General features: G+C 39.4%; 1 protein-coding gene across 2 annotated transcripts in view; it reads right to left on the bottom strand.

Annotated features, from left to right (window-relative positions):
* The window catches only part of GRID1 (glutamate ionotropic receptor delta type subunit 1), a 411,120-nt gene that overhangs the window by 7,076 nt on the left and 379,198 nt on the right, over positions 1-24,846 (bottom strand). The window contains exons 13-16 of one of the 2 annotated variants that reach the window (XM_026043010.1): positions 21,487-21,682; positions 12,237-12,403; positions 10,483-10,723; positions 10,141-10,227 (exon numbers count right to left, since the gene is read on the bottom strand). In XM_026043010.1, the coding sequence (XP_025898795.1) occupies positions 10,141-10,227; positions 10,483-10,723; positions 12,237-12,403; positions 21,487-21,682 (691 nt within the window). The remainder of the gene's footprint in view (positions 1-10,140; positions 10,228-10,482; positions 10,724-12,236; positions 12,404-21,486; positions 21,683-24,846) is intronic. The other variant, XM_026043009.1, reaches the window with a different exon arrangement.

Below are 24,846 nucleotides of genomic sequence, written 5' to 3'. Positions count from 1 at the left end.
CTGAGACTGACATTGGTTGAGGTCCATTAGTCTGCTATATCCAACTGAATGGATAAAAGAGATAGTTTAGATAGTTTTGCAATATATTAATTTCAATACATGAGTAATCTTAGAAGAAAAAAAAAAGAAGAAAAAAAAGAAACTTCACCAGAAATTATGTACAAGAGGCCATCTTATTCATTAGGAGGTGCTCTCCTCTTCCCTGGAGAGCTGGAATTCTTTTATAAGTGATATTAAAAGTCCTTTTTCTTTCTAAGTGAAAGCAAATGTAAAAAAGTGAGAAAAAAGTACTGCAAAGATTATATCAATGTGATAAAAATCCTTCCAAATACATGATCAAAGTTTTCTCCTATCGTTCCGCAGCCAGAAAATGCTCATGATTTGTAAAGATAAAAAAAAATATATTGCAAAAAGGCCAAAGATCAATAATGTGACACCGACTTAACGAATTGCTCCAGTAGCAAGGAGCTTCACGAAGTGGTCCTTATCTTCCCATACTGGCCTCATCTCCTTTTTCCAGGTCTAACTCGAGGTCATAGGGAATCTCTAGCCAGGGATCTAATTCCACAAGCAGCCATGACCATCCCGTTCTCCAGACCTGCAAACTTAGCCAGGAAAGGCCCACAGAGCAAGCTGCCCATCAGGGCAATGAAACAAGCCCATTTAAACAACCTTATCACCTGCAGCCCTGATTTTTTTTTTCCTCTCTCTTCAGCTGGCACCCCCATGACATGGTGCTGTGTGAATAAATACACCGACACACAACATGAGCTGGAAATCAGGGAAACCATGAGTGCCCCACAGGCACTCCCACATTCTCCACATACTCCACATTCAAAAGGCAGGGTTAGCATTCTTGTTTGTCACCCACGACAAGAGGGGGGATGTGATCTCATGCTGAGATATTCAAGCTTCAAAATGCTTACCAATCTTGGTCCACAAGCATTAGACTCTGGTAACTCCACCACAGAGAAAATGAATGGCTGGTCCACGTTACACAGATGTTTCCACAGTTTTCATGAGATTAAAAGAGACAGGATGGTAGGACAATGCACAGTACTGTTTTCCAACACAAGCAGCAAAATGCAGGACCATCGGATGGGAGGTGTCTGATGAGCATGCCAACGTTTCTGCAAAGGGACTCTCTCGGGAGAAAGGAGAGCTTGCACATGGGGAAACCTCCGAAGTGAACACGCTGCACACGGTAGTATGGTCACAGGCATGGACAACAACACCAAGGCCACGTTCAAAGGAGTTTCAGGGCAGGGGGTGGGGAGAGGAGGAGAAAACTTGCAAGGATTTGTCTGTGCAGGCATTTTCAACAACAAACCAGTTATCTGGATATTCGCTCTAAATTCTCACCAGGCTTCTGAGGCCCAGCCTCACATCATTGGCCATCTCCAGAGAGAAAAGGGAAAGAAGATGGGGGGGAGAAAAAGAAGGATCAAAATAATGAGGCTAATACTGTATTTAATATTGCACTCTCTTAAACAGGCATCTTTAACAAACAGTGTTTTTGTGTTTCTTGTTTGAAATAATAAGTTGCAGCCACTGCAACTGCAACGTTGAGGAAAATAGCCCTGAAAAATACTTTGTTTTCAGAGTTCACCTGTAACACCTACAACAACCAACTCTGTGAAGCTACAGAGTGCTCTTTGACAAAATAAAGATCAAATTCACTAGGATTCTCTTCCAAAACTCCTTAAATTAATGGGATTATTTACATTGCTTTCAAAAGCTTTTAAATTCTAAATTATTATCTAGTCCATAAGGGATGCAATTTTTCACTCTACTGAGCCCAAAGCAGAGTGGTGCTCCACTTTAATGGACTGCTGTACTCTATTGGAGCACCAGGCATAACAGATTGCTCTATCATCACCCTGCTCGACCATTCCAGCCTCTTCGGATCCAAATCTCAAAACACCCCATTTTTCCTATGGCATCAGGAGTCTACGAGTGAGCTGGCACAGGAGACACAAGGAGATGCTTCTGCAGGCTGCACCTCACCCACCAGCAGTTGTCTTGCACAGCCTCTCTTTTCTCTTCCAGCTATTTGAAAGCCTCAGAAAACTACTGATCTGGTCTATTAGCCATAACTCTTTCATTTAGAAACTGAATTTTCAGAAGATTTCAGTATCCCCATCTAGGGCATTAGGCATCAGCACAAGCTCCTATTTTGGCTTGAGAAAAGAAGCAGCCCAATCATTAAAAGACCTCAGCATATAGAAAATCTGGCCACCGGTTTCCAGAAGAGAACTGCTGGATGCTAAATACTTCTGAAAACTAAGTACATGGGGTAAACTGGGTCTTTTCTACAAAAATGGCTATAAATACAGTTCTGAACTTAAGATGCTCAAGAAGAAACATTGATGGTTTACAGAGGAATTGATACAATTGATACAATATTAGCACCTAGGATTCCATAATATTTTGCTAATTCTGAGAGCTTATTTGAGGTATTATAAAATGATTTAGAATAAAGGGATAAAAAGAATTACATATTCCTAGTTAATATCACTTTATGGCAAGTTGCTAATATTTTTTTCCTTCAGGATGAGATACGAGTCCGCATCTGTTAAAAGAAGCGGTTTAAATTTAAATTATCCTCTCTTCTGTGTCCTAAACTATTTTTGCTGCAGAAAAAAAAAAAAGAAGTAAACCCATTAATCAATTCACTTCAGTGCACAAGTAGCTTTTGATTGGTGCTTTATAAATGTTGTTTTCAAAGTAACTAAACTTTGATTCTACCAGTAAAATGAATGCCATTTTTAAGATTGGTTAAGTGAGGTCAGGATCAAACTCTTTCTTAACACACATGCTTGAACACTGAGGCAGATCCCAGCCTAGAGAACTTTACAAACCATAAGAACAAAAGGGGGAAAAAAAAAAAAGAAAAAAAAAGAGAAAACAGTCATTTAAAAATGTTTTTTATTTTAAACTTTTACTGAAATGTACGATTTCATTCTTGCTGAACATTCAATACCCCCTATTCCCTCCAAAAACCAAAAAAGAAAAACTGTAGGCTGAGATCAACCATACAAACATGAGCTCTGTAAACATTTTGTGGAGAAGCTAAGAGAATCTAGGCACACAGGCATTCCAATTTAGTAAAATACATATGCTCATGCTAAGCACATGGATAACAACAGAAATTCTCTGGGATAGATCACGCAATGCGACTTATTCAAGTACTTAATTTCTTTACCAAACTGGAACTTTAAACAGGTTGTTTCTTTTAGGATCCCCTGCACTACAACAGTCATTTTTTTTATATGCTTTTCAGAATTTTTTTTTTCCCCTGCAATTTAAGCTAAATAAGTCCAGATCACAACCTTAAGAATTCTATTAACCTGTTTTGTTTGTTTGTTTGCTTTATCATGACTCTGAGCAAAAATAAACCAAACACAAAAATCCCTTCCTTGCACCTAGGGAAATAGGTGGAACTGCCCTGGAACGCTTCAATACTGCTTGGGCCAGCACAGCCCGGGCTCAGTGTCTTTAATCACGAGGATTTTTAAATCCATTACAGCTTTGATGCAAATCTAGGCTGCTCAATAGCAAAATTTTACTCATTTCAGTGGATAAGCACACTCTGTGCCCAGATGTTACAGACTGTCTGCTCCACTGTGGGACTTCCAAAGAGAAAATCCTCCTCCTTCATCATGTAAAAAGGCAACATTGAGTTAGTTAAGATGCCCTTTCAGCTTTGCCAGCTCCATTACAAGGCAATTCATTTATCCTCCTCTTTCCTTTACTGTAACTGAATCTTCCCATTTGTGCTTTGTCATCTCATACCATCAAACTCTGCACACTGAGATGCCTGATTCTTAACACTGACTTGCTGATTTAAAGGCACTAGTTAATGAAGTAGCTCAGCTTATGATATCCAATGCTAGATTTAAACTGAATTTCTAAGTGGCATTAAAATGCATTACCTTGCCAATATTTGCATTATTTATTTTCCCCAGAAAACTTTATTTATTTTTGGAAAAGTAGAATACAATACAGTGGTACAAATAAGTGATCATTCATATGCAACTGAGCAAAAAAAGTACACAGATTTCAGACATGCCATAAAATACAGAAAAAAATAATTTAAAATAAAAACCAGATAAAATATAGAGAACATGCAATGAAGGGAAAATAAAATACCAGTTTGATGATCTCATGTTTCCTTTCATTCACAAAAGGAACCATCCCAAAGGAAATCAAATTGCCGGAGCAAAAAAACACAACAACAACAACAAACAGGAGACAAGATAAATGAAATGACAAAGGAAAAGACAACAAGGAAAGTGAAAATAGTGGTGTAAGCATAGGCTCTTTAATAATAAAACCCAATATTCCTGGCACCATATTGAAGGTGTGGACAGGCCTTGGCTGCCATGGAATAGGACCTGGTTGGAGAACTGGAGAGAAGTGACTGCGGTACAGATCACAGTTCTTAGCAGGGACAAATTTTATTCCATTAGAGTTGCATCTCTTAGTTTGTATTTCCACTCCTGAGGTACACTAGGTTTCATACTCCTCTAATGCCAAAGAGGCCTAGGGGGTAGCTCAGGCAGCTAAAGCTGGAAGCACAGATTTCTGAGGTAGGCTGGAATTTGTGCATCATCAAAATGGAAACAGGGGGTCTTAAGGCAAATTGCATAGAGACTGCCCTGGCTAGACATGCACGTTTTCTGTCTTTCTCACTGCATACTGCCAAGGCACGGATAACAATTTTTAATGGAATTTTGCTACCTCGCACTATCCTGTAGAATTAGGAAGTATTGCAGAGTTGAGCTGTTCTGAAATTCAGTAGCACTCAAAAAAAATATTTTGCTCAGAGTACCAGGAGAACACTAACGCTAAGACTCGGTCACTGTGCACATAAGTCTGCTACCTCCCTGGATGGTGCTTGAGTTGCTGCCTTCTTTTAGTCTTAAGAAAGGGGGGAGAAAAAAAAAAAAAAAAAAGGAAAAAAAGGAAGAAGTAAGAAGTGAAACATGGAACAGTCTATTGAGTAGAAAGATCTGGCAGAAAGATCAGGAAGTTAGGAAATCACAACTAAGCTGCGATGACTGTGATTGTTAAAGAACTGCAAATATGTGGTTTGGCAGATCTAGCTCCACTCCTAGGAGTGCAGCTAATGGAGAAAAAAAGTTATGAGGCAACGACTAGTAGCAATTCAGCAGGTGGAAAATGATGCTATTTCTTATCCTAACAGAAACCCAAATCTTCACACAATACACAATCACAGACAGCCTGGGTACAGTTGCTGAAAAGCTCTCATTGCTAGGGGTTGCATAGTCTAAATCAGAAAAATTATTTCTGATTTATAATAGAAATTATTCAAGCTAAGAAAGAATCAAAGCAAGAATTTATGGAGATCATTTTACCACTGTCTTTCAAGATCTGCATTAACAGGAGATGGATCGATCTCCTCTTTTACTGAAGTATCAGTTCCCAGCAAATAGATCATTCCATACATCTTCAAGTGATGTATCTTTCTTCACATGAAGCTTCCTGTTCATTTGTTTTAAGTGAATATAGTTTGGACATAGTGAAAATTACAAAGAGTCAAGGCTTTTCTCCAGAAGTAATATGATATTTTGTCTTTGCTTCTAAGTTTTCATTGTTTTGAAGTACAGTATATGGAGGATCAAGGAATCATTTCTTAATAGCTTTGAAGAGGACTCAGAAGTAATAATCTTCAAGGGGAACAGTAAAGTGCAGTAAAACACAGCTGATAAAGCACATAAGACGCTGCTGAGTCCATTAGAGTAAGCAGCTATACTGGATCATAATGACAATGAACATTTGAAAACTGTCTTTTAGTGTGTCAAATGAAATAAAATATAGCAACAACCTGATGATGTGGGAAAGCCCTTGGCAGTTAAATGACCCAAATCATATCTGAGTTTACTGAGATCATGAAATAAATGCACAGGACTCACAGCAATAAGATACATACAACCAGAGACTCCACATACATCCAAACTCCACAGCTCTGGGCTACCAAAGTTAACTATCTTTACCTGATGCTCAGATATTCAAAAGAAACACAGCGTGACTAAATAGGGAGTCCAAAATTATTATTATTTTTCACAACTCCCTAAATTTTTGATATAAGTTAAAAGGTATCTAGTATTGTAGAATGAATAGCAGTTGTGTAATTCAACATTTTAATATATAGCGATGCCAGTATGAGCTGGCAAAAATTCATGGTGGGTATAGGGCAGTTAGATTTAACATAAATAAGAAGGAAATGATGACAAATTCTAGAAAATCTAATAAAAAAAAAAAGGTTTCTCTGAAATAATTGGGAATAAATAAGGGTATTTAAACATTACCAAGTATGCTTCCATCTTTAATAGATTATAAATATGAGCTCTAATAGGAGATTCTGACATAGTATTGCAAATACACAATTTTCCTAATGCCACTGGAGCTAATCTTTCTTTTGTTAATTTGATTTGGTAAGGATGAAGTGAGGCATTAGAAGGCATCACATTAAGATTCGTAGAGAAGAAAACATTAGAATCATTTTTATAAATCTGCTTCCATTAGAATAAAAATACCCTATACTAGCATCTTGGGAGAGGGGGAGAGGTGGGCAGAGGGGGAGAGGTGGGCAGAGGGGAAGGGCAAGCAGCCCTCTCCCAGCAAGAAACCTCACGGTTCCCTGCATAACAACTGTGTGAGATCAAGGCAACCAAGTGCATGCTTTGAGAATGTAAAGCAAGCCCATGGTTCCTGGAGGTTTATCTTCAGGAACTCACTTAATGGGTGCGAACAATACTACTTTTCAACTGTGGGGAGGCGGCCAGGGGAATTCTTTAAGGAAAGAATGTAAAAAACAGTTTTGATATTCTTCTAATTGGAAATAATCTGTCTGACTCTTCCTATAAAGACTCTACAAATTCAGATCAAAGTAATGCCAAAGTCCAAGTTATGCTGTCAGGATTTTAAAAACAGATTTCCTAACCCCCCAGTTATATAATTATCACTGCATTTTTTCACTCATCCTAATTAAGAGTTGTAATTTATACCAGACATCTGAGTCCTTCAAGACCTTGATATATTATTACCTCAGGCTGACCTCCATGAAAACTGAAGGGGCAAAAAGTGGAAGAGGAAAGCACAAAGAACTGGCAATTATTGACATCTTAATCACAGCTGGATGCGCTTCTCTGCTGCTTAGGAAGGCTGTGCCCATTCTTAAAGTCACAAATTTCACACTGACCCTGCACCCACCACATGACAGTCCCTGAAAATTGCTCTTGCTCTCTCTCTGCAGGGCTGCCCAACCCTGTCCTGACTGGGCACACAGTAGCCAAAGTCCTGCCTCTATGTTTGCCCTCTTACAAGGATGCTGTTATTTTTCCACATGAGATGATTACCAAAGTCTAGGTATCATCTGAGGCTGCCACAGAATGAGCCCCTTTCTCAAGCAGGTAATGGTCAAAAGAAAAAATCCAACTTCTACAATTTTTAAGTACATGCAATCCTACTTTTTTTTCAAAGACTTCCCAAAAGCAGAAGGGAAAGCAAATCAGCAGCATGACTTAAGTCTGCAGCTGTTACTGAAGACCTGGATGGAGTATCAGATCCTGCCAAGAAGCAGATTTTCATGTTTTACATATGCCATACATGCTGTGGCTCTCTTGTAACTCTTGCTGTAGTAGTGCTGGAGCATATATAGTGGCACAAAAGAGCTATCCCTAAATACACTCCTCTTAAAATCAAGTCCTGAATTCACTTTGGATCCTCACAGATCAGTCATTGTTCCCAATTCCTGCTTCTCTGGCAGCAGGGTCCTCCTGCACTTAGTGTTCCCCTTATCCCTGGATTCTGTGCTTTTCAACTTCTGAACTCTGGTTCCCATACAAGTTTTGAAAATCATCAGCCAATCTACACAACAATGTCTCTTTGGAAACGACGTTTGTCTTCATTACAGTAGCCTTCAGCAAACCCTCTTCATTCCCCCCTCATCAATATATAAAGAAAATACCTCTAATGACCTGATCTACAAGAACATATCTGCTACAATCATTGACTACTTTATCTAAGTATGTTTTATGCTCACCCTTTTCTCCAGTTACTTTGACCTGTTCCAGCAATGCTTTTAGATCTCTGCATTTCATTGCCCCAAGGGGCCCTCTGCAAATCTCACTTTACATTTGGTCCTGCCTGCTCCCTGTGCTTTCCTCCTCTGCTTGCAATCCCTGACAAACCTCATTATCTGCCCTTCATTGGGAATACTTACTTTCCCTTTCAACTTTAACACTTGCTCATCCCAGGACTCCCCCCGACTTTGTTCCCTCTCTCAGGAGCTCCCACGAGGCTGACCTTTCCTGAGCCTGCTCACGTGGGCTCTGCCTGGGGTTAATTCATCTTGCTTAAGCTACGCCGAGCGTGCTCGAAGGTCAGACCCATTCCCGCTTCGGGAGTACAGCACTATCATATGGACTGACAGTGTCTTGAAAGCTGCAAAAGAGGATGTGAAGAGTAGCCCTCATTTAGAACACACTGCGGAGGAGGGGGAGAGAGAGGAGGAGGAGTATATAGGAAGGGGAAAAAAACCCAATGCTTTAGATTGTAAGAGGGGTGGGGAGAACATAGATCTGCACTAATTCATGTTATAGATATAAAACGAGATACAAGAGGGACAGGCACAAGAAAAAAAATAGTTAAGAACAGGAAGAGAGATTCTTGCTTTAGAGATGAAAATGGAATATCTAAAATAACTTGCAATAAAAGAGTGATTGAATTATTTTACGTTACCTATATGTGACTCCGCTTTTGGAGTAGATTCTCATCTCACTCTACAAAGATGCACAAGGGTGAGGCCCTGAGCAAAGAGAGGAGAATCCACTCCAAAATATGGCAAGACAAATGCTAGTGCACATGCAGGGCTAGGATATTTCAGCCTGCATTCCTGCTCTGTACCCCACCAGGCGTCAGCAGAAAGTGGGCTACCTGCTACTGAGGTTTAGGCCTGAGCAATGTTCATAGAGAGGGGCCTCCAGAGCTACAGCAGGAGTGAGTCCTGCAAGGGCAAAATACTACAGCATTCAGCCAAAGATAACAAACAACTCAATATGCATTTCTGTTCATCAGCAAACTTACAAGCAACACTGGGTACTCCTGCTCTCCCTGTGCCTGCTTTTGGAGCGTTGCACCATGCACCGCAGAGACACGCTTCCTTGTAGCAACAATTCCCTCTCACTATTACATGCTGTGGAGCCACAGGCAAGAGACTTGGCCGCTTTGTCCCACAAACTCGACACAGCTGTTTATCACTGAACCCTCCATGGAGGATTTCAAATGGGAGAAGCAGGAACTCAGAAGAGTGGAATCTCACTGATAAATATTTCACAACAACACAGCCTGCAACATGTCTCTTCAGATCCCACTTGCCAGCATTGCTTACAGGTGATAGGTACGTCAATTATTGTAATACTCCTGGCAACATGAGAAACATAGATTGGAATTGATGAGCTATGTACTATTTTCCAGCTGTAGAGCAGCTCGCTGCTATTATTTGCTTGTAACCAACAGCTGTTCCAAGATGAAAGTATCTACAAATGCCTTAGTGTTTCAAAAATTACAAGAGGTTAGTTTGTTAAACATTTAATCTATGTAAATAAATAGAAGCTTCATGCAAGACAGACCAGAGTATGGACTGGTTATTTTGTCGTGGCATTACTAACTAATACTTGCTACTGCAGCAAGAAATCTTTAAAAACAAGACATTCTCAGATGTGTTTTCCTAGCTAAGTATTTTGTATGGAACTCAGTTTACTCAGAGGCTCTTAGTTATAAAAATAAAACTTTCTTTGAAAGAAAGGAAGCATTTAACAGCATCTTGACAATGTGGCTCATTCAATTAATAACTAGGTTGCTTATTTTTAATTGCTCATGCGACTCTTCAAACTTAGCCTAGGTCAGCCATGAAGAAAAATTGCTCCCAGCCACTGGCAGCTCCATCAGCTGCGCAGTACGGACACAGTTCTCCCAGCCAATGCAGGGGGTCTTAAATTACACACAAAAAAAGTCCATCAACCACAGCTGGCACAACAGGATACTAATGCCTGGCCTCCCTGTCACTCTTAGCAGAGAGGCTGAGGGCACGTTTCTGAACTACTCTCTTACCCCTAAAGGTGGTCTCTCCAGGTCAGGGTTGAGGCACATTGGTGGGGCAATGTGGGGAAGTTTGCACTGCTGCTGCCCATGCTGTATCTGCTCTATAAATAAATAGAGGACTTTAGTCTCCAAGGCTGTCAGTTTGGCACCTTCCATGTGCACAAAAGACAGGCTTTGCCATTTTTTTGTTTTAGAAACAACCACCCAAAAAATTATATGCAAAGTTTAGTATGGCAAACCAAAATAAGCCAAATTTACTGTATGAGAGCATCTAAATCCCACAACTTCCATCTGCTCTCTCCTTTTTTTGTGTTTTCTACTTTAGTTGTGATAAGAATAAAAGTTATGGACCTCTTTCGGTGTTTCTTGATGACAACGGTTGCTGTTCCACCACAACTCCAATGCTGCCACCAAGCATGCAAGAAGAAGGCCTATTGCTAAAATGCAGAAAACGCCTGCAAAACTGTGAAGCTTGAGTGCCTTCCCATCTGTCTGTGCATTGGCATGGCTATTCAGGTCACAACGTCCCATTCGTGGCCACCATTTCTGTTTGAGAACATCCAAATCTCCGCTTTCTTGCAATTCTAAGATCCTGCAGAAATTTTAAAACACAAGTATTATCTTCAACAGTACTTTCTCTTTTTGCATTGTTTTTCTGTACATTGCATACCTCTGAAATCATCTATCCCAGAATTCAAAACTCCATCCCATAGCCACCTTCCTTCCCTCCCCTCCCCCCATCTTCTTATCTCATTCAAAATTTTCTGTCCTTGGGTGAGAAAAATGAAGGAACTGGCACTATTTTGTAACTTCATTCATCAGCTTTTTCTGCATATCATATAGCTGATGTCCTCTACCCATTTATCCTAAAACAGACTTTTCTCTGAATATAACTGTTTGGTACTAAAGAATGGGATAACATTTTCTACTCAACTGTAGTTTGAGATCAAAAGCATCTTGTGGGAAAGAGACAGCTCTTCTGCTGTTTTTCATTGTACAGAAAACAATCTGCTCTCAGCAGCAGGTCACTTGGTAACTTTAGAAACAAGAATGATTGTCAAATCTTCCATTACAAAGCAAAAAAACATTAGAGAGGCCAACCACCACATTCCACTTAGCTACTGCTGGTCTGGCTACACTCTGTTGCAACAGCCAGTCCTTCTAACAAAATACTCAACCTACTGGATACAAATCTACTTAAGTAGAAATGGACTCATTTATTTCGGCTTTGAGCTACAGCAAATGCAGTTTATTCAAAGGATTTTACTCTAATGCTGTTACTTCGCGCTTGAAATATTCTGTTAACAGTTGCTAATTAATCATTGTTTTGCCCCTTGTGAAGTGTCCCTTCTTTCTATGAATGATTCATTTTGTGTTTGGCTTGACAACTGCTTTTGCTGTTTACTAACATTCCTTTCTTTTGAGGCAGCTTTGTCCCTGGTTTTCAGGAAGATCCAGACTAGCTGCAGTTGATGTTCTACCACTTCTTATCCAGAAGCCAGACAAAGGAGTAAGTGGCTTCAGCTCTGCCCAGGTGCTGGCCACTGCCTGTGAAGGCCACAAAGGTCTGTACAACCGCATGCCATCGTCTCACTTACATGTTGGCATAAAAGGCATTCGGACAGCTCAGAGGGCTTGGTGGCTCAGAGCCACTAAAATGCTATGCAATACTCAACATTTTTTTGCCTTTCATGTTGTGAGAAAGCACTGCATGTAAGACTTGGATCCGTCTCTCCATGCTGCATGGAAGAACACACTGTTTCACAGCATGCAAAGCACAGTATGAGCCAAGAAGGCCTGGTCTGACCCTTGCCCATACAGTGCTCTGGGGGTACCAACCCTTTTCCTGACAGGGCAGTGCTGCCTAGAGGTGCAAGATCAGCCATCAATTCCAACCCCTTCCTTTCTCCTCTCTAAGCAAATGTACACAGAACAGATGGAGCAGTTTTTTGGAAGGCTGAATTTATAACCTCTCTGCTGTCACAGAAAGAAGAGGACTAAGTTCATTCAATAAACAATCACTACCAAAGTTAGTATGAGCTACAAGTAAGATTCTTGTTGGCTGCAGAGAATCCTACAGAAAAAAAGAACTTTTTTTGATTTACCTCTGGGAGAAAAGATCTCTGTACGGGCTTCCATGCTGGAGGGCTATCCCATATCCTTTGCTGCTGATGCTGTTTCCAATGACTGTCACGGAGCACTCATCATCGGTCAGTGCGGCATATTCCACCACTGTCACATCCCACAGGAAAGCATAGTTTCCTTTCTTTGCCTGCAAATGTATCACGAACATAACAAAAACTAAACTATACTAATTCTTGAGGTAGGTCCAAAAAATAAAGAAACAAATAAGCCCTGAGCTTGCCATCACCCTGCAGATACTTCATTGGGTCAGAGTTATCTGGAAAGCTACAGTATTTTAACATATTTTAAATGCTCTTCACTCCTTTCCCAGCATTACTTCATTGACTTCAAACTCCTCTAGCATGACTTCCACTTTTAACAGGGAGATAGCAGAGGATGCCAAAGTAAATCACAAGTTTAGGCAAGGTGTACACAACAGGTGATTAATTATAAATCAAAGCCAATACCTTAACTGATGAAATTTGACGTGCATTTTGTAGGAGACGTGGATTACTAGTTCCATACATTCATGTAAGGAATACAGGTACAGTGTGAGTGCAAAAACATGATTTTCAATCATCGCAGTTACAAAATGGAAACATTGCAGCTTCCCTCAAATAAATGTGTAAATAAAAGCCATGACAGTGCTAAAATAAAAGGAATGTTCTAGCTTGGATGAAAAATTCTCCCTTTCACAGGTAAGAAAAGTCACCAGGATACCCTGTTAGCTCAATTTTGGGAAAAAAATACTGTTTTATTTTAGCATACATTCACAAAAATGTAATTCAATGTCAGCCTTAATTAGGATTAATACTAATGTTTGCATGCAGTGCACATAAAGAATGTAAATCACCTTAGTTAACATGAGATGTAAAAATATCTCTGGAGAGGGATTCAGTAAGAAAAGAGTGATCATTTTATTTGGTTAAAGTAATCATTGTTTTCCTAATTTATTTAAGCAGTATATCTTTAAGTCTCTAGAAATTCACAGAATGACAGAAAGGCTGAGTTTTTAAGTGACCTCTAGAGATCATACAGTCCAAGGGCCTGCGAAAGGAGGGACACCTAGAGCACGATGCACAGGGTCGCATGCAGGAAGGTTCTGAGTACATCAGAAGTCTGTTTCAGTGACTTGTAAATCTAAAAGGAGCTCTTCCCCGTGTGGACAAGATATATAATTTGTTTCAATATAAACTGAATACTCATCCCTGTGGCTGTTCTAGAGCTACTCATGATGGTCCTCTAGGATTTCTCTCCCTCTTAATTCTTAATTAACTCTAGCCCTAAACCTAGCTCTCACATCACCAGGCCTAGAGCTGTGTAAATGACAAATATGCTTCTAGCATTACCCCAATACAACATTACATTTCAATTGTCATACCTTTTCTAACCCAATTCCCCATGGAACTCAAGGATTTCTCACTCTCTTGACCTTAATCCTAGCCTTAATCCTAAACCTAACATTCAGTTAAACCAGGCATAGGCCTGCTTTAAATGCAATAAATGGTCCCAGCACCAGTTTTGATACATTGCTACATTTCTTTTGGAAGGTCCTTTCTAGACTCACACCTCATAGTGATCGACGCTTTCTTGATCTCTCAACCTTAGTCGCAACCCTACCCATAAGCCTCTGAGAACCAGGCCTAGGTCTGGCTTAAATGGAAAAGATGGTGGTCCTAGCACCACTCTCCATACAGTGCCACGTTTCCTATGCAGGCCCTTTCTAGCCCCACTCCCCAGAGCACTCCATGCTTTCCCTCTCTTCACCCTATCCCTTACCCTACCCCTAACCCTTCAGGTAACCAGGTCTAAGCCTGCCTACACAGCAATGGATGGCCCGAGCACAACTCTTAATAGAGCGTTACATTTGTTATGGCAGGCCATTTCTAGCGCCACGCCCATTAGCGCTCCACATTTTCCTGCTCTCTTAATCCTAACCCTGAGCCTCAGGAAACTAAGGCTAGCCTTAAACGGAAGAAATGGTCCTAGCACCCCTCTTCATGCAGTGCTAGACTTCTTTGGCAGGCCCTTTCAAGCCCCACTACCCTTGGTGCTCTACGATTTCTCGCACGCTTAACTCTAACCCTAGCTCTAACCCTAATCCGTCAGGTAACCAGGTCTCAGTCTGCCTACAAAGCAATAGATGGTCCTAGCACCACTCCTGATACACTGCTAAATTTCCTGTGATAGGCCCTTTTGAGCCCCACTCCCCAGTGCGCTCAAGGATTTCTCGCTCTCTCAACTCTAACGCTACTCCTAACTCAAAGAACTAGGCCTAGGCCTGCCTGAAACAGAAGGGAGGGTCCTAGCAACATTCTGGATACAGCACTACCTTTTCTTCGGCAGGGCCTTTCGAGCCCCACTCCCCAGGGCACTCTACGATTTCTCACTCTCTCAACCCTAACTCTAACCCTATCCCTAAGCCTCAAGGAATTAGGCCTAGGTCTTCCTGAAATGGAAGAGATAGTCCTAGAATCATTCTTGATATAGCACTACCTTTTGTTTGGCAGGCCCTTTTGAGCCATACTCCCCAGCGCGCTCTACAATTTCTTGCTATCTTAACCCTAGCCCTAGCCCTAACCCTACCCCTAAGCCTCAGGGAACTAGATCTAGGCCTGCCTGAAATGGAAGAGATGGTCCTAGCACCATTTCTGACACAGTGCTACATTTCCTTTTGGCAGGCCCTTTCAAGCTCCAATCCCCAAGGCACTCTACGATTTCTTGCTCTCTCAACCCTAACCCTACCCCTAAACCTTCAGGAACTAAGCCTAGGTCTGCCTGAAACAGAAGAGATGCTCCTAGCAAGTCTCCATACAGCGCTACATTTCCTTTGGCAGGCCCTTTCCAGCCCCACTCCCCAGAGCACTCTACAATTTCGATTTCTTGCCATCTTAACCCTAACCCTAGCCCTAATCATGCTCCTAGCAGCAATCTCCATACAGTGCTCCATTTCATTTGGCAGGCCCTTTCTATCCCCACTCCTCACGGTGCTCTAGGATTTCTTACTCTGTTAATTCTAACTTTAGCCCTGTTTTTCTTTTCTTTTCTTTAAAAAAAAAAAGCTTTTTTTTTTTATTTTTGATCTTTCTTTAGGTGAACTTAGCAAAGCAGGATTTATTTACGGAAACCGAATCACCAAGCTCTCTTAAGAAACAGTTCTGATGCACTGTTATTTTTCTCTTTCAGGTATTTTGGGTAAGCTCAATTTTTAACTGACCTCTAAGTTACAAAACTCCTTCTTTTATTTCAGTATATGAAGTTCTTCTTGCCACAGATTCAGCTGAGCAATTAAACTAATTTCACTTCAACATGTTTTGATATAAACAACCATAACTCTCTGAAGTCTTTGACAGTTGTTTAAACATGACAATAAATCAAATGTGAGTTATCCTCTGAAGGACAGAATCCAGGAAACAAACAAACAAACAAAAAAGGTGGGGGAAAGGAGAGAGGGAGTAAAGGCAATAAAAGCATGTTCTTGTTTGGATTTTCTGCTGCTTGTCTGTCTCCCCTTTCACCCTTTCTTTCTACCCTCTTGAAGGCAAGCAAAGATCCCCAAGTTGTTTTCCTTCTGATTTATACCAACTAAAACCAGTGAGAGCCCTCATTTTTGTTAAGGCCTAAGTTGTCCTGCTCCAACCACCCTGAAAATAATTGTTGCTGCTGCTGTTATTGAAGATATCCATCCAGTTTGGGTTTGTTCACCACCAGCCTCTTTCTCCTTTCTTATCATTATGTTTGGTTTGGGATGAGAGTAATCAGACATCTGTTCTGTTGCTACACTAGTACAAAATAGTATTAAAATCTCAAGCACAGCATAAGCTTTCCAGAAGTTATTTGGATACTAGCCACAGGACCATAGTATTATCATACAGGGATTTAATTGATACAAATTATTAAACAGTTGTGTTCATAAAAATATCTTTTATCAAAATGCCATGGTATGAAAACATACCAGAATTAAACTCCTAAATCCATATTGTAATACCCTGTCCCTGCCTGTCTACCTGAACTGGTAATATCAGTGCAAAGAATGAACAAATCACTGTTTACTAGACACGACAGCCAGAAAAGGCTTCAAAACTTAGTAACATAAGGATAAACACACATATACACAAAAATATGGCAAGGGAATAATTCCTTAAGGCATCTAGGCCTATATTCAACTGGCAGCCGACATTCTTGGAAGCCTCAAACATGTTTTTCAAAGGTATTTTCTGAATGATCATGTACCCACAACTGAGTTGCTAGCAGCAAACCTCTGCATCTTGCTTTCTCTTCTGCCTGTGATGGGCTTTAATGATCCTGATTTTATGCTTTCACATCTGTGATAATGCTGTTAGGCCTCCTACCTGGTTAGGGACAACAGGCAATGGGCATCAGTCCCACTGGTGATCATGGCAGGGAAGGACCATCAAAAGCCCTATTTGTGCACATCTCGGATTGTGTTCTATGGTAAATAGTACACAGGATTTTGCTACCTATGATAAAAAATAGCGTGCAAATTCTGCTGCATTAAAAAACATGTACTTATGGGACTAAAGACAAATTATATAATATCATTTGTTACTCTATACAGAATTTTCCAGAATGTGTTATTATAAAGTAAAAACATGCCTGATGTACGTACAGAAAGAGCAGTCCTGGAAGACATTTGGCTTAAATCCACAGTACTAAAATGTCTTGCATTTTTCTAGTTTCTATAGTTGTATTTTTTAGCTGTTTCAAAATTGTACAGTAAAGCATTCTCTCAAATTTACATTTTACAAAGGAGGAATACTGGCAACACAGTCTGCCCTCCTTCACTTGCTTCTAATAGTACTTGAGAAACACAACTTTCCTTAAATATTCAATTCCAACTAACTTGCAATATCTAGAGAAAAATCACATTATTGATTTCTACCATTCAAGCCTTAGTTTTCTGTCTTTTATTTTACATAGCAGACCTTCCTCCGCTGACTTCCAAGGTTAGACAACAGGCCTTCTGACAAGCATGCAAGCTTCTCTCGCATGTTGCTATCCCATGTTATGTCCTGGGGCTGTTAGCAGTCAATAAATACTCTACTCAGTCTCTATGTATCAATTTACCTTTTTACGACATGAATCATTCTACCCTGTACCATCGCATCTATGGAGTATCATTTTTTCTGATAGCCTGATCCTTTTAGCATTAATGGGAATCTGAGCTTTCAAGTCTTAACTATGTGTGCTTCTCATCTTTCAGAAATCCTGGAGGTTAAGACTGTTCTCCCTCTCTAATTGCCAAAGACAGAATCTCCAAAGATCCCCTTGTCCTCAGGGAAGATTTTTCTCTTCAAAGGTTCTTCCACTTGCATAGTTTTCTTCTCTAAAAGTAGAGACTCCCTACTATTAGTGTGTTCACCACTTGGAAAGCTTCCATATGACCACATGTTTGGTTGCTGTCTAAATTCAGCATGCTTCACAACCCTTTTAATATCCATTGTAACAGTTAGGCAGTACCATTTGTTCAATATAAAGAAAAAGTGACAAATGGAAAAACTTATGTATAAAACATAAACATACATAACATACACATGCCTGAGATATGTTTACTTTTTATACATTTTCACTAGGCAAGGATTAAGAGTCAAATGAAATCATATTGACACTAATCTTTAACCAAAATTCAAGGTAAAATCTTTTATAGGATTTAAATATTGCTTTTCTTTTTTCTTTTAAATATTTGCTTTTTTCATGTGAAAGAGTGTATGTGTGCACATGTGTATATCCCCTAGCTCCCAAGCCAGAAGGATAGAGGAAGCAGAAAGGCCTGGCACTGACCCATAGGTCATAATGAGATATATTAACAGGAATCACGTGAAGGCTCTCTAGTCCTATATGATAACTCATACAGCAATCCTGACCACAACACTGCAAGGATTCATGTCCTCAGGCTCTTGCACTCACAACTCAGTTAGCAAAAGCCTAGGGCCCAAAACAGAATGAAAATTTTCAAGTGGTCAGGTATCATTACAAAAATACTGCAAAGAGAGATGGCGAAAGGGAGTGTGGCAAGTATCAGCTGAAAACAGGTAGGACTGCTGCAATGAGGAACGATACTTGAAACACAACACAGAATAATAGCCTAAGATTTATGCTTTAGGCTTTTAATTGGCTTTCATTTTATGCTCCTTTACTGTGGCTTTGTTTCAGCTCTCAGCATGCAGGTACACTGGCAGAACAAAACAAAAACACTTCAGTTAAACTTCTGAAAGTCCCCTTCGATAAAATCCAGCCAAAGCAGCACTTCTTTATTCCATCCAGGTGGAACTAATGTCCTGGCCAACAGCAAAGACACGGGATTTGTCTTTGCTTGAAGAGAGTTAAGAAAATAGATTTAAGGGGGAAGAGGGAAAAAGAAAGACAAAAGCTACATTAAGACATATTTCTTAACAACCATCAGTCCCTCCTGGATATGAGGAGGACCACCAAAGAGAATAATAAAGTTTTACAAAAGCAGTAAGCAATCTCTTAATGTCACTAGTCAGTACAGGGGGAGACAGAAGAGCATTTTTCAAATGATGGCAAAGTATTTTTTTTTCCCCTAAAGATGACATGGTGAGAATTAATGAAACAACTTGAAAAAAAAGCTGAATTTCAGATTAATGTCTTGGATTCAGCTGAAATATATGAAGCAGCTACTACACTAAGAAATAGTGCAAGAAAAATACAACATTTGTCATGAATTTTCTACCAGAACTGAATGTCACCATTGCTGCTCCCATCGTATGACTGGTCCTACAGAAATATCAACAAGTGGGCTAGAGAGATTTGCTGTGTGGGTAAAGATGCCCCTTCCCTGGCAATGAGCATCACAAAAGCTTTCAGGATTTTCTTCCACTGTTATCTTTTTGTTTTAGCTAAGCCAAAGAAGTAGGGAAATCTCAAAGAAACGAAGAGAGATAATTGAACTAGAGACAATAATCTGAAATACCTGCCAATAACATTAATAAGCAGTGTGCTCCTGCTTTGCATTGAAGTGGCTCTGCTCTTCTTATTGCAAGGGAACTACGATGTTGTTTGAAGTAAATGGGAAGGGAAAGAAAGGGGAAAAGGCTAGTAGTGATGTTTTCCATTCTGTCAGGCAAGTCCTTAAACAGAAAAATAGCCTAGCAGTTGGTTTACGCTACAAAGATTTAAATTTGTCTTTAAAAAAAGAAAAAAGACAAAAACCCCAACCTCTTAAAGGCCTCATTTACATCTCTTTCATACAGCGATATGTATTTGCAGACATAAAGTTCCATTTCCTTGACTGACATCAGCTCTCCCTGAGAACATCAGAATGACTAGCCATGATGCCTGACAAGGAGAACTTGTCTGTTTATTCCAAGAACTCAAAGAGCTAGGAAGAGCAACATTTAAACTATAAACACAACAGTTTACTTGAAAATGTTATTAAGTATTAATAAGTATTAAGCTCAATTTATGTAAGTGTCTAACCAAATAGCAGCCTTGGTCAGCTTTGGGGATTGAAGTAGATCTAGTTATTGTTGATGTTAATTGAATGGGTTGATCAAGTTAAATAGAAAAATCACCTTAGAATATTGAAATCAAACTTAATATGAAAAAGTTATTATCGCACACAGAGGATGGAGCCGCCAGCTCCAGACAATGTAATTGGTATTCTAAACAGCCTGCCAATCTACAGCTACACTTTAGGCTTAGGCGAATCTAACCACAATAAATGGCAGTACGCAACCGACTTAGAGAATAGGAGTATTTATAACGTGCCAGCATCAAAACTGTGCATTAAAAAAAGTCGTGCATTTTCCTAAGGTAAATGTTTTTTATTATTGTTTTTCATGTCAGAGTGCATAGAAAGTATTTATTTAATCGCTCTATCTCAATGTTTTCTAAATGCTAAGAATGCCTCTTGAAATAGAGGCCTCATTTTCACGAAGTGCTGGGCAGAAATGAAATCAAAACACTGCAGAACTTGCTAGAGCCAGGGCTCTACCTATGCAGAGGAAGAAAGGGTATCTGAGCCAAGTGAGAGAGTTTTAGAGAAGTTCAGCTGTTTTCACAGCACAGACGAATTCTGGAGAAGATGTGAGAAAACAAAGGACGAAACAGAAAAATGGACTCAACAGCCCAATGACATGAGAGATATATGAAGAAAAAGGGTTGTATCAGGACTTTTTATCTAAGAGCCACACACACAATTTGGAATTTTATGTTAAGTAATGTTAAGATTTTGATTTGGGAATTGAGAAAGGAAAACGAACAAAGTAAATTTTGCATTTTGCACACTTTCCTTCTGATCATTGGGAAAGGTTTCAAGGACTCAAAGAAAAGAAAAAAAGGCAAAAGTGGCTTTGTAATGAACCTGTAATGTATTAATGTATTCTTTCTTGTTTTGGAAAAAAAAAAAGACAAATAAACAGAATATTTTTTCTCTAAAGGAGCCACACATTAAACTTCCACCAACTATTTCTGCATCATTATGACATAACGTACTCTTGCATACGTGTGCTCTGATAGCATTTACTGAGCTACAATACGGAAAGGAGAGAAGAGCAGCAGACTAAGAGTGTGAAATTGGGGATGTTTCTATTTGTGTATGCTGAATCAGGGCTCTTTATCTCTGATCTCACCATAACGATGCACAATTCCAAGTCATGTTATATCATGTTATATCATGCCCTGAATTCCATATTAGCACTCTGTTTCGTAAGAAAAAAATGCGTGGCCATAACCAAAAGAAAAACTAAGGGAAAACATGCTGACACATGGAAGAGTATGTGCATGTTTTAAGACTAGAATAAACAAAGAAAATCTTGCAAGAAATTCCTTTTCTAAGAGCAAAGAGTATACTTTCAATGGATCCCCGGATTCCTACCCATCTTTCCAGTCCTGTTTAATGCACTAATACACAGGAATGAGCAAAGAATAAGATTTAGTATCCAGATAATATAAAGAATAATATTCAAGATGTTATAACTTGAGCTCCCAAGAAACCCAGCAACCTAATGACCAGATCCAAAAAGGATATACTGAAGATTTAGGCAGAGCTAAGCTCATTTCAAATCAGGATTGCAGAATATGCTGCTCAGGCTGCTCTCTATTTACTAAAAGGAATTTTAGAAAGGTACATTCTTGTTTAAAATTACTGTGTAATTGCTTTTATGTATCTCATCATTCATTAACTTCAGGCAAACAACATTGATATAGCACAAACATTAAATGAAAAATCCTGTAATCCAGTCTTACCTTCCTGATGCCTTCAGAAGGATTCGATACACAATTATCTGCTCCATTATTCTTACTGATTGTCCTCCACAGTTCAGCAAATGTGTTATCCTGCTCCAAGGGGTTTGTCCCTTTTGCTTTAAAGTATTCATACACTGCTGAATCCCTGACTGTACCATAAGATATATCCATTTGTTTGGACAGATCCTGAAATGTTCTGAAATGCAAGCAATACCGAGATGTTAGTCTTACATGATACAGTACTGAGATTCAATTCATTAAAGAACTTCTTTCTGCATCTGTCTTCAGGCAGAAAGAAAGCACTTACCCTCACCAAGTCATATTTACATACCTCTTTTGTTTACCATAAAAGAAACCCAGAGAATATTATAATTGTATTGAAATCATATGAATTTAATTATACCTGAGATTTTTTTCCTCAGTGAAGATTTTTTTGAATAGATAACGTTCATCCTGAACAGCACAATGCCAGATTTGCACAGGAACTTAGCACGATAAAGACTTACTGAAGCATGCAGAAAACTAAGATTACAAGCGTAAACTCCTAGTCATATCAGAATCACCAAAAATACCTTGCAGAAATCAGTGGAACTAGTTTGCAGTTACAGCAATACAGCAATTTGACTCCAAATCAATATGAATGTTTTAAATAAATAAATGCTGTACTTCCAATTTCCACTACGTTCCCTTCTGCTTCTCTCTCTTTTCACAGCCTCTGGTAAATCAGACATTTTTCATTCACACAGAGACATAACTTTCATTTACTCATCATACCACTCTAGAAGTGTAAATGGGCCTCAACATGAGTGCCTGTGAATGCGCCTTTTATTTTTGAATTGTACAGAATGTAATTCACTCCTGTTTTACAGCCTTTTCTGCACAAAAAGGTGTAAATCACTGCTTGTGTCACTGAAAACTAGGCCAAGTTTCAAAACATTTAAGGTGGTATCAGTGCCATCAAAAGAAGCATCCTATGTATTTTCTACCTTCAGTCATTCATTTCCATTACTGAGTCCCTTTCGTTTGGTCTGCAGAATTAATTTTGTGTAGCTGCATTTTTTATCTATGTATATATGCACACAAATACACATACAGTTATTACCGGTAGGTGCTACAGTGGGAACTACAGTGGGAACTAGTTTTACCTCATAAGTAAAAACAAGTTACTTCAGGCTTTGAAAATGTGTAACATCACATAGTAACAATGTCCTCTACAGATGCTCCTCATCAACCAACTACGGCTGGTCGAGACCAGTCAGACTAAAGCAATTCTTTCCTCTTCATGAAAGACTTATTTTTCCCAAAACAACCTTTCAGAAAAAGCAGCCTCCTCAAAACATTTGAAAAGCAGAATTGCCCTGCTCATGCCACCTCCCAACAGCCTCCAACTCCTTCAAGCCACATAAGCAGAACATTTCATCTTTCAGCTCTCTCAGAATTGACGAACCATTTCCTCAAAATCCTCCTATGAAGCCTTCCTTTGGCCCATGACCTGAAGCTGTCTTCCACAGCCCAAGATTTATATTAGGAAACATTTTCTTGTGTCCCTCCCACGGCTGTACTGTACATACTTCACTACAAGGTCCCATACATCACCACTTGTAGCAATGCAATTATGAACACACACACACAAGGCTACATAACACATTTTTACAAGTCTTGCATTTCCTCCATCATGTCACCTCCAGGCCTTTGAGTCACCTCCTAACACCCTCTTTTACCTGGATGCACCATGTGAATCTACCAGCTCTGCCACCGAAGCTGCAGCTCAACAGGGAGCCCCCTTTTATTACACTAAAAGTCCTCATGCTCTAAGGCTGCTTCTAACATTTTAAGTGGTTTAATTTCTTAAACTGTGTTAAGAATTTTTTATCACTTTAAGCTGTTAAGTAGCTTTAAGTAAGACTGTATGAACAGTTTGCTTCTATATTCATTGCACACGTGGACTTGGGCTAACTCTGGGAGCTGCATCAAAACCTGAATCGCCTCTTATTTATGGGGCTCTGCACATGCTACTTTGGTAAAACACACAATGAGAACCCTGGAGGTTGCTAAACATAAAAAACACCCTCATGAAAAATAAAGAGAATTTTCTTCTTTTCTCTCTTTTTTGTTTAAATACTCTGAAAGTTTCATTTTGTTCTCCTAAATGTTTCCTACACATTACATTGTACTAGGCCATTTTCCTTCAAATTCAACCTAAAAGTTTACATACCACAATCAGTTCCTTAAACATACACAAAAAGCTTCTTATCATATCACATGAAATTGGTTACATTCTCGGGATGGGTGATCTGACTTTCAACAGACATTTTTTTCAGTTATATGTACAAACATCTAAAAAGACCCCTCAATTTGCACAGTGGATTTCTGTAGCAACCCTGTCACACAAAGTTAGGTGGAGTGATTTCAGTGCCTATATGAGTGCACATACACTAGAGGCATTCCAAGCGAAACATGTTTAGCTAATGCTCTGAAGCACCATGTGGAGCTGATTATAATTTTACACACGTCTACAGTTCATAAAGACATTAGGTCTGCTTGAAAAGTTGAGAGTGAGAGTTCAGACACTAAAAGAAATAAAAACCTTTTTTTTTTAATAATGTTGCTATTTTCTGGATCACTTTTACTGGCTCTATGACTGCAGAAGGATCTTAAAATCTGGTGCTTTTTTGCCAGCAATAAGTATTTTGTTTTAGCTAAATTATATTTTATTGAGAAGCAATATTTTTTATTTAGCTAAATTATATTTTATCAACAACCAGTAGTCTACAAAAGCACAGTACAGCTTAGATTTTGGAAAGCACATGCTTTTCAGTGCTCTCAACATTTCAGTGCACAGTGATCAAACTCTGGGCTTAAATGAAGCACATTGTTGGCCCACAGCTTGAATGAATAATCAGTACTGGTGGCAGTGAGGAATTCCTTCTAATATTTAAGCACAGTCTTTGCCTAGGTGGTACGAACAAGCTAACTATCATCCTTGGCAATGCTCTTGCTTTTTCCAATAAAAACAGCAGCATCTTTTTTTCTAAATACCAGACAAAGTAGAATATGAACTACGCTATTCAGGCGTGAAACTGGAGTTTGAAGACAAATTCACTCTCCTTCTTACCTCTTAATCATGTTCTGGAGATGCCTGAGCTCTCCCTAATGTTATCCCCCAACACTGTCACCACTTTTGCTTGGCATAGAACTGCTTAGGTATTGTTTTCCTTCAAAAAGACCAATACTACAGTCTGTATAGGTATTAGTCTGGTCTTTACATAGGAGCTGAATGTCGCTCTAAAACAGAGTCATTAAATGTAAATCATACTTACCTTGAGATTATAGGAGATTATATTGACAATCCTCCATATT

This window comes from Nothoprocta perdicaria, unplaced genomic scaffold (assembly GCF_003342845.1).
Source record: "Nothoprocta perdicaria isolate Ctin4 unplaced genomic scaffold, notPer1 scaffold_32, whole genome shotgun sequence".
NCBI classification, from domain to species: domain Eukaryota; kingdom Metazoa; phylum Chordata; class Aves; order Tinamiformes; family Tinamidae; genus Nothoprocta; species Nothoprocta perdicaria.
Note: the sequence above shows the minus strand (reverse complement) of the source record. Positions and strands in the feature narration are given on the sequence as shown.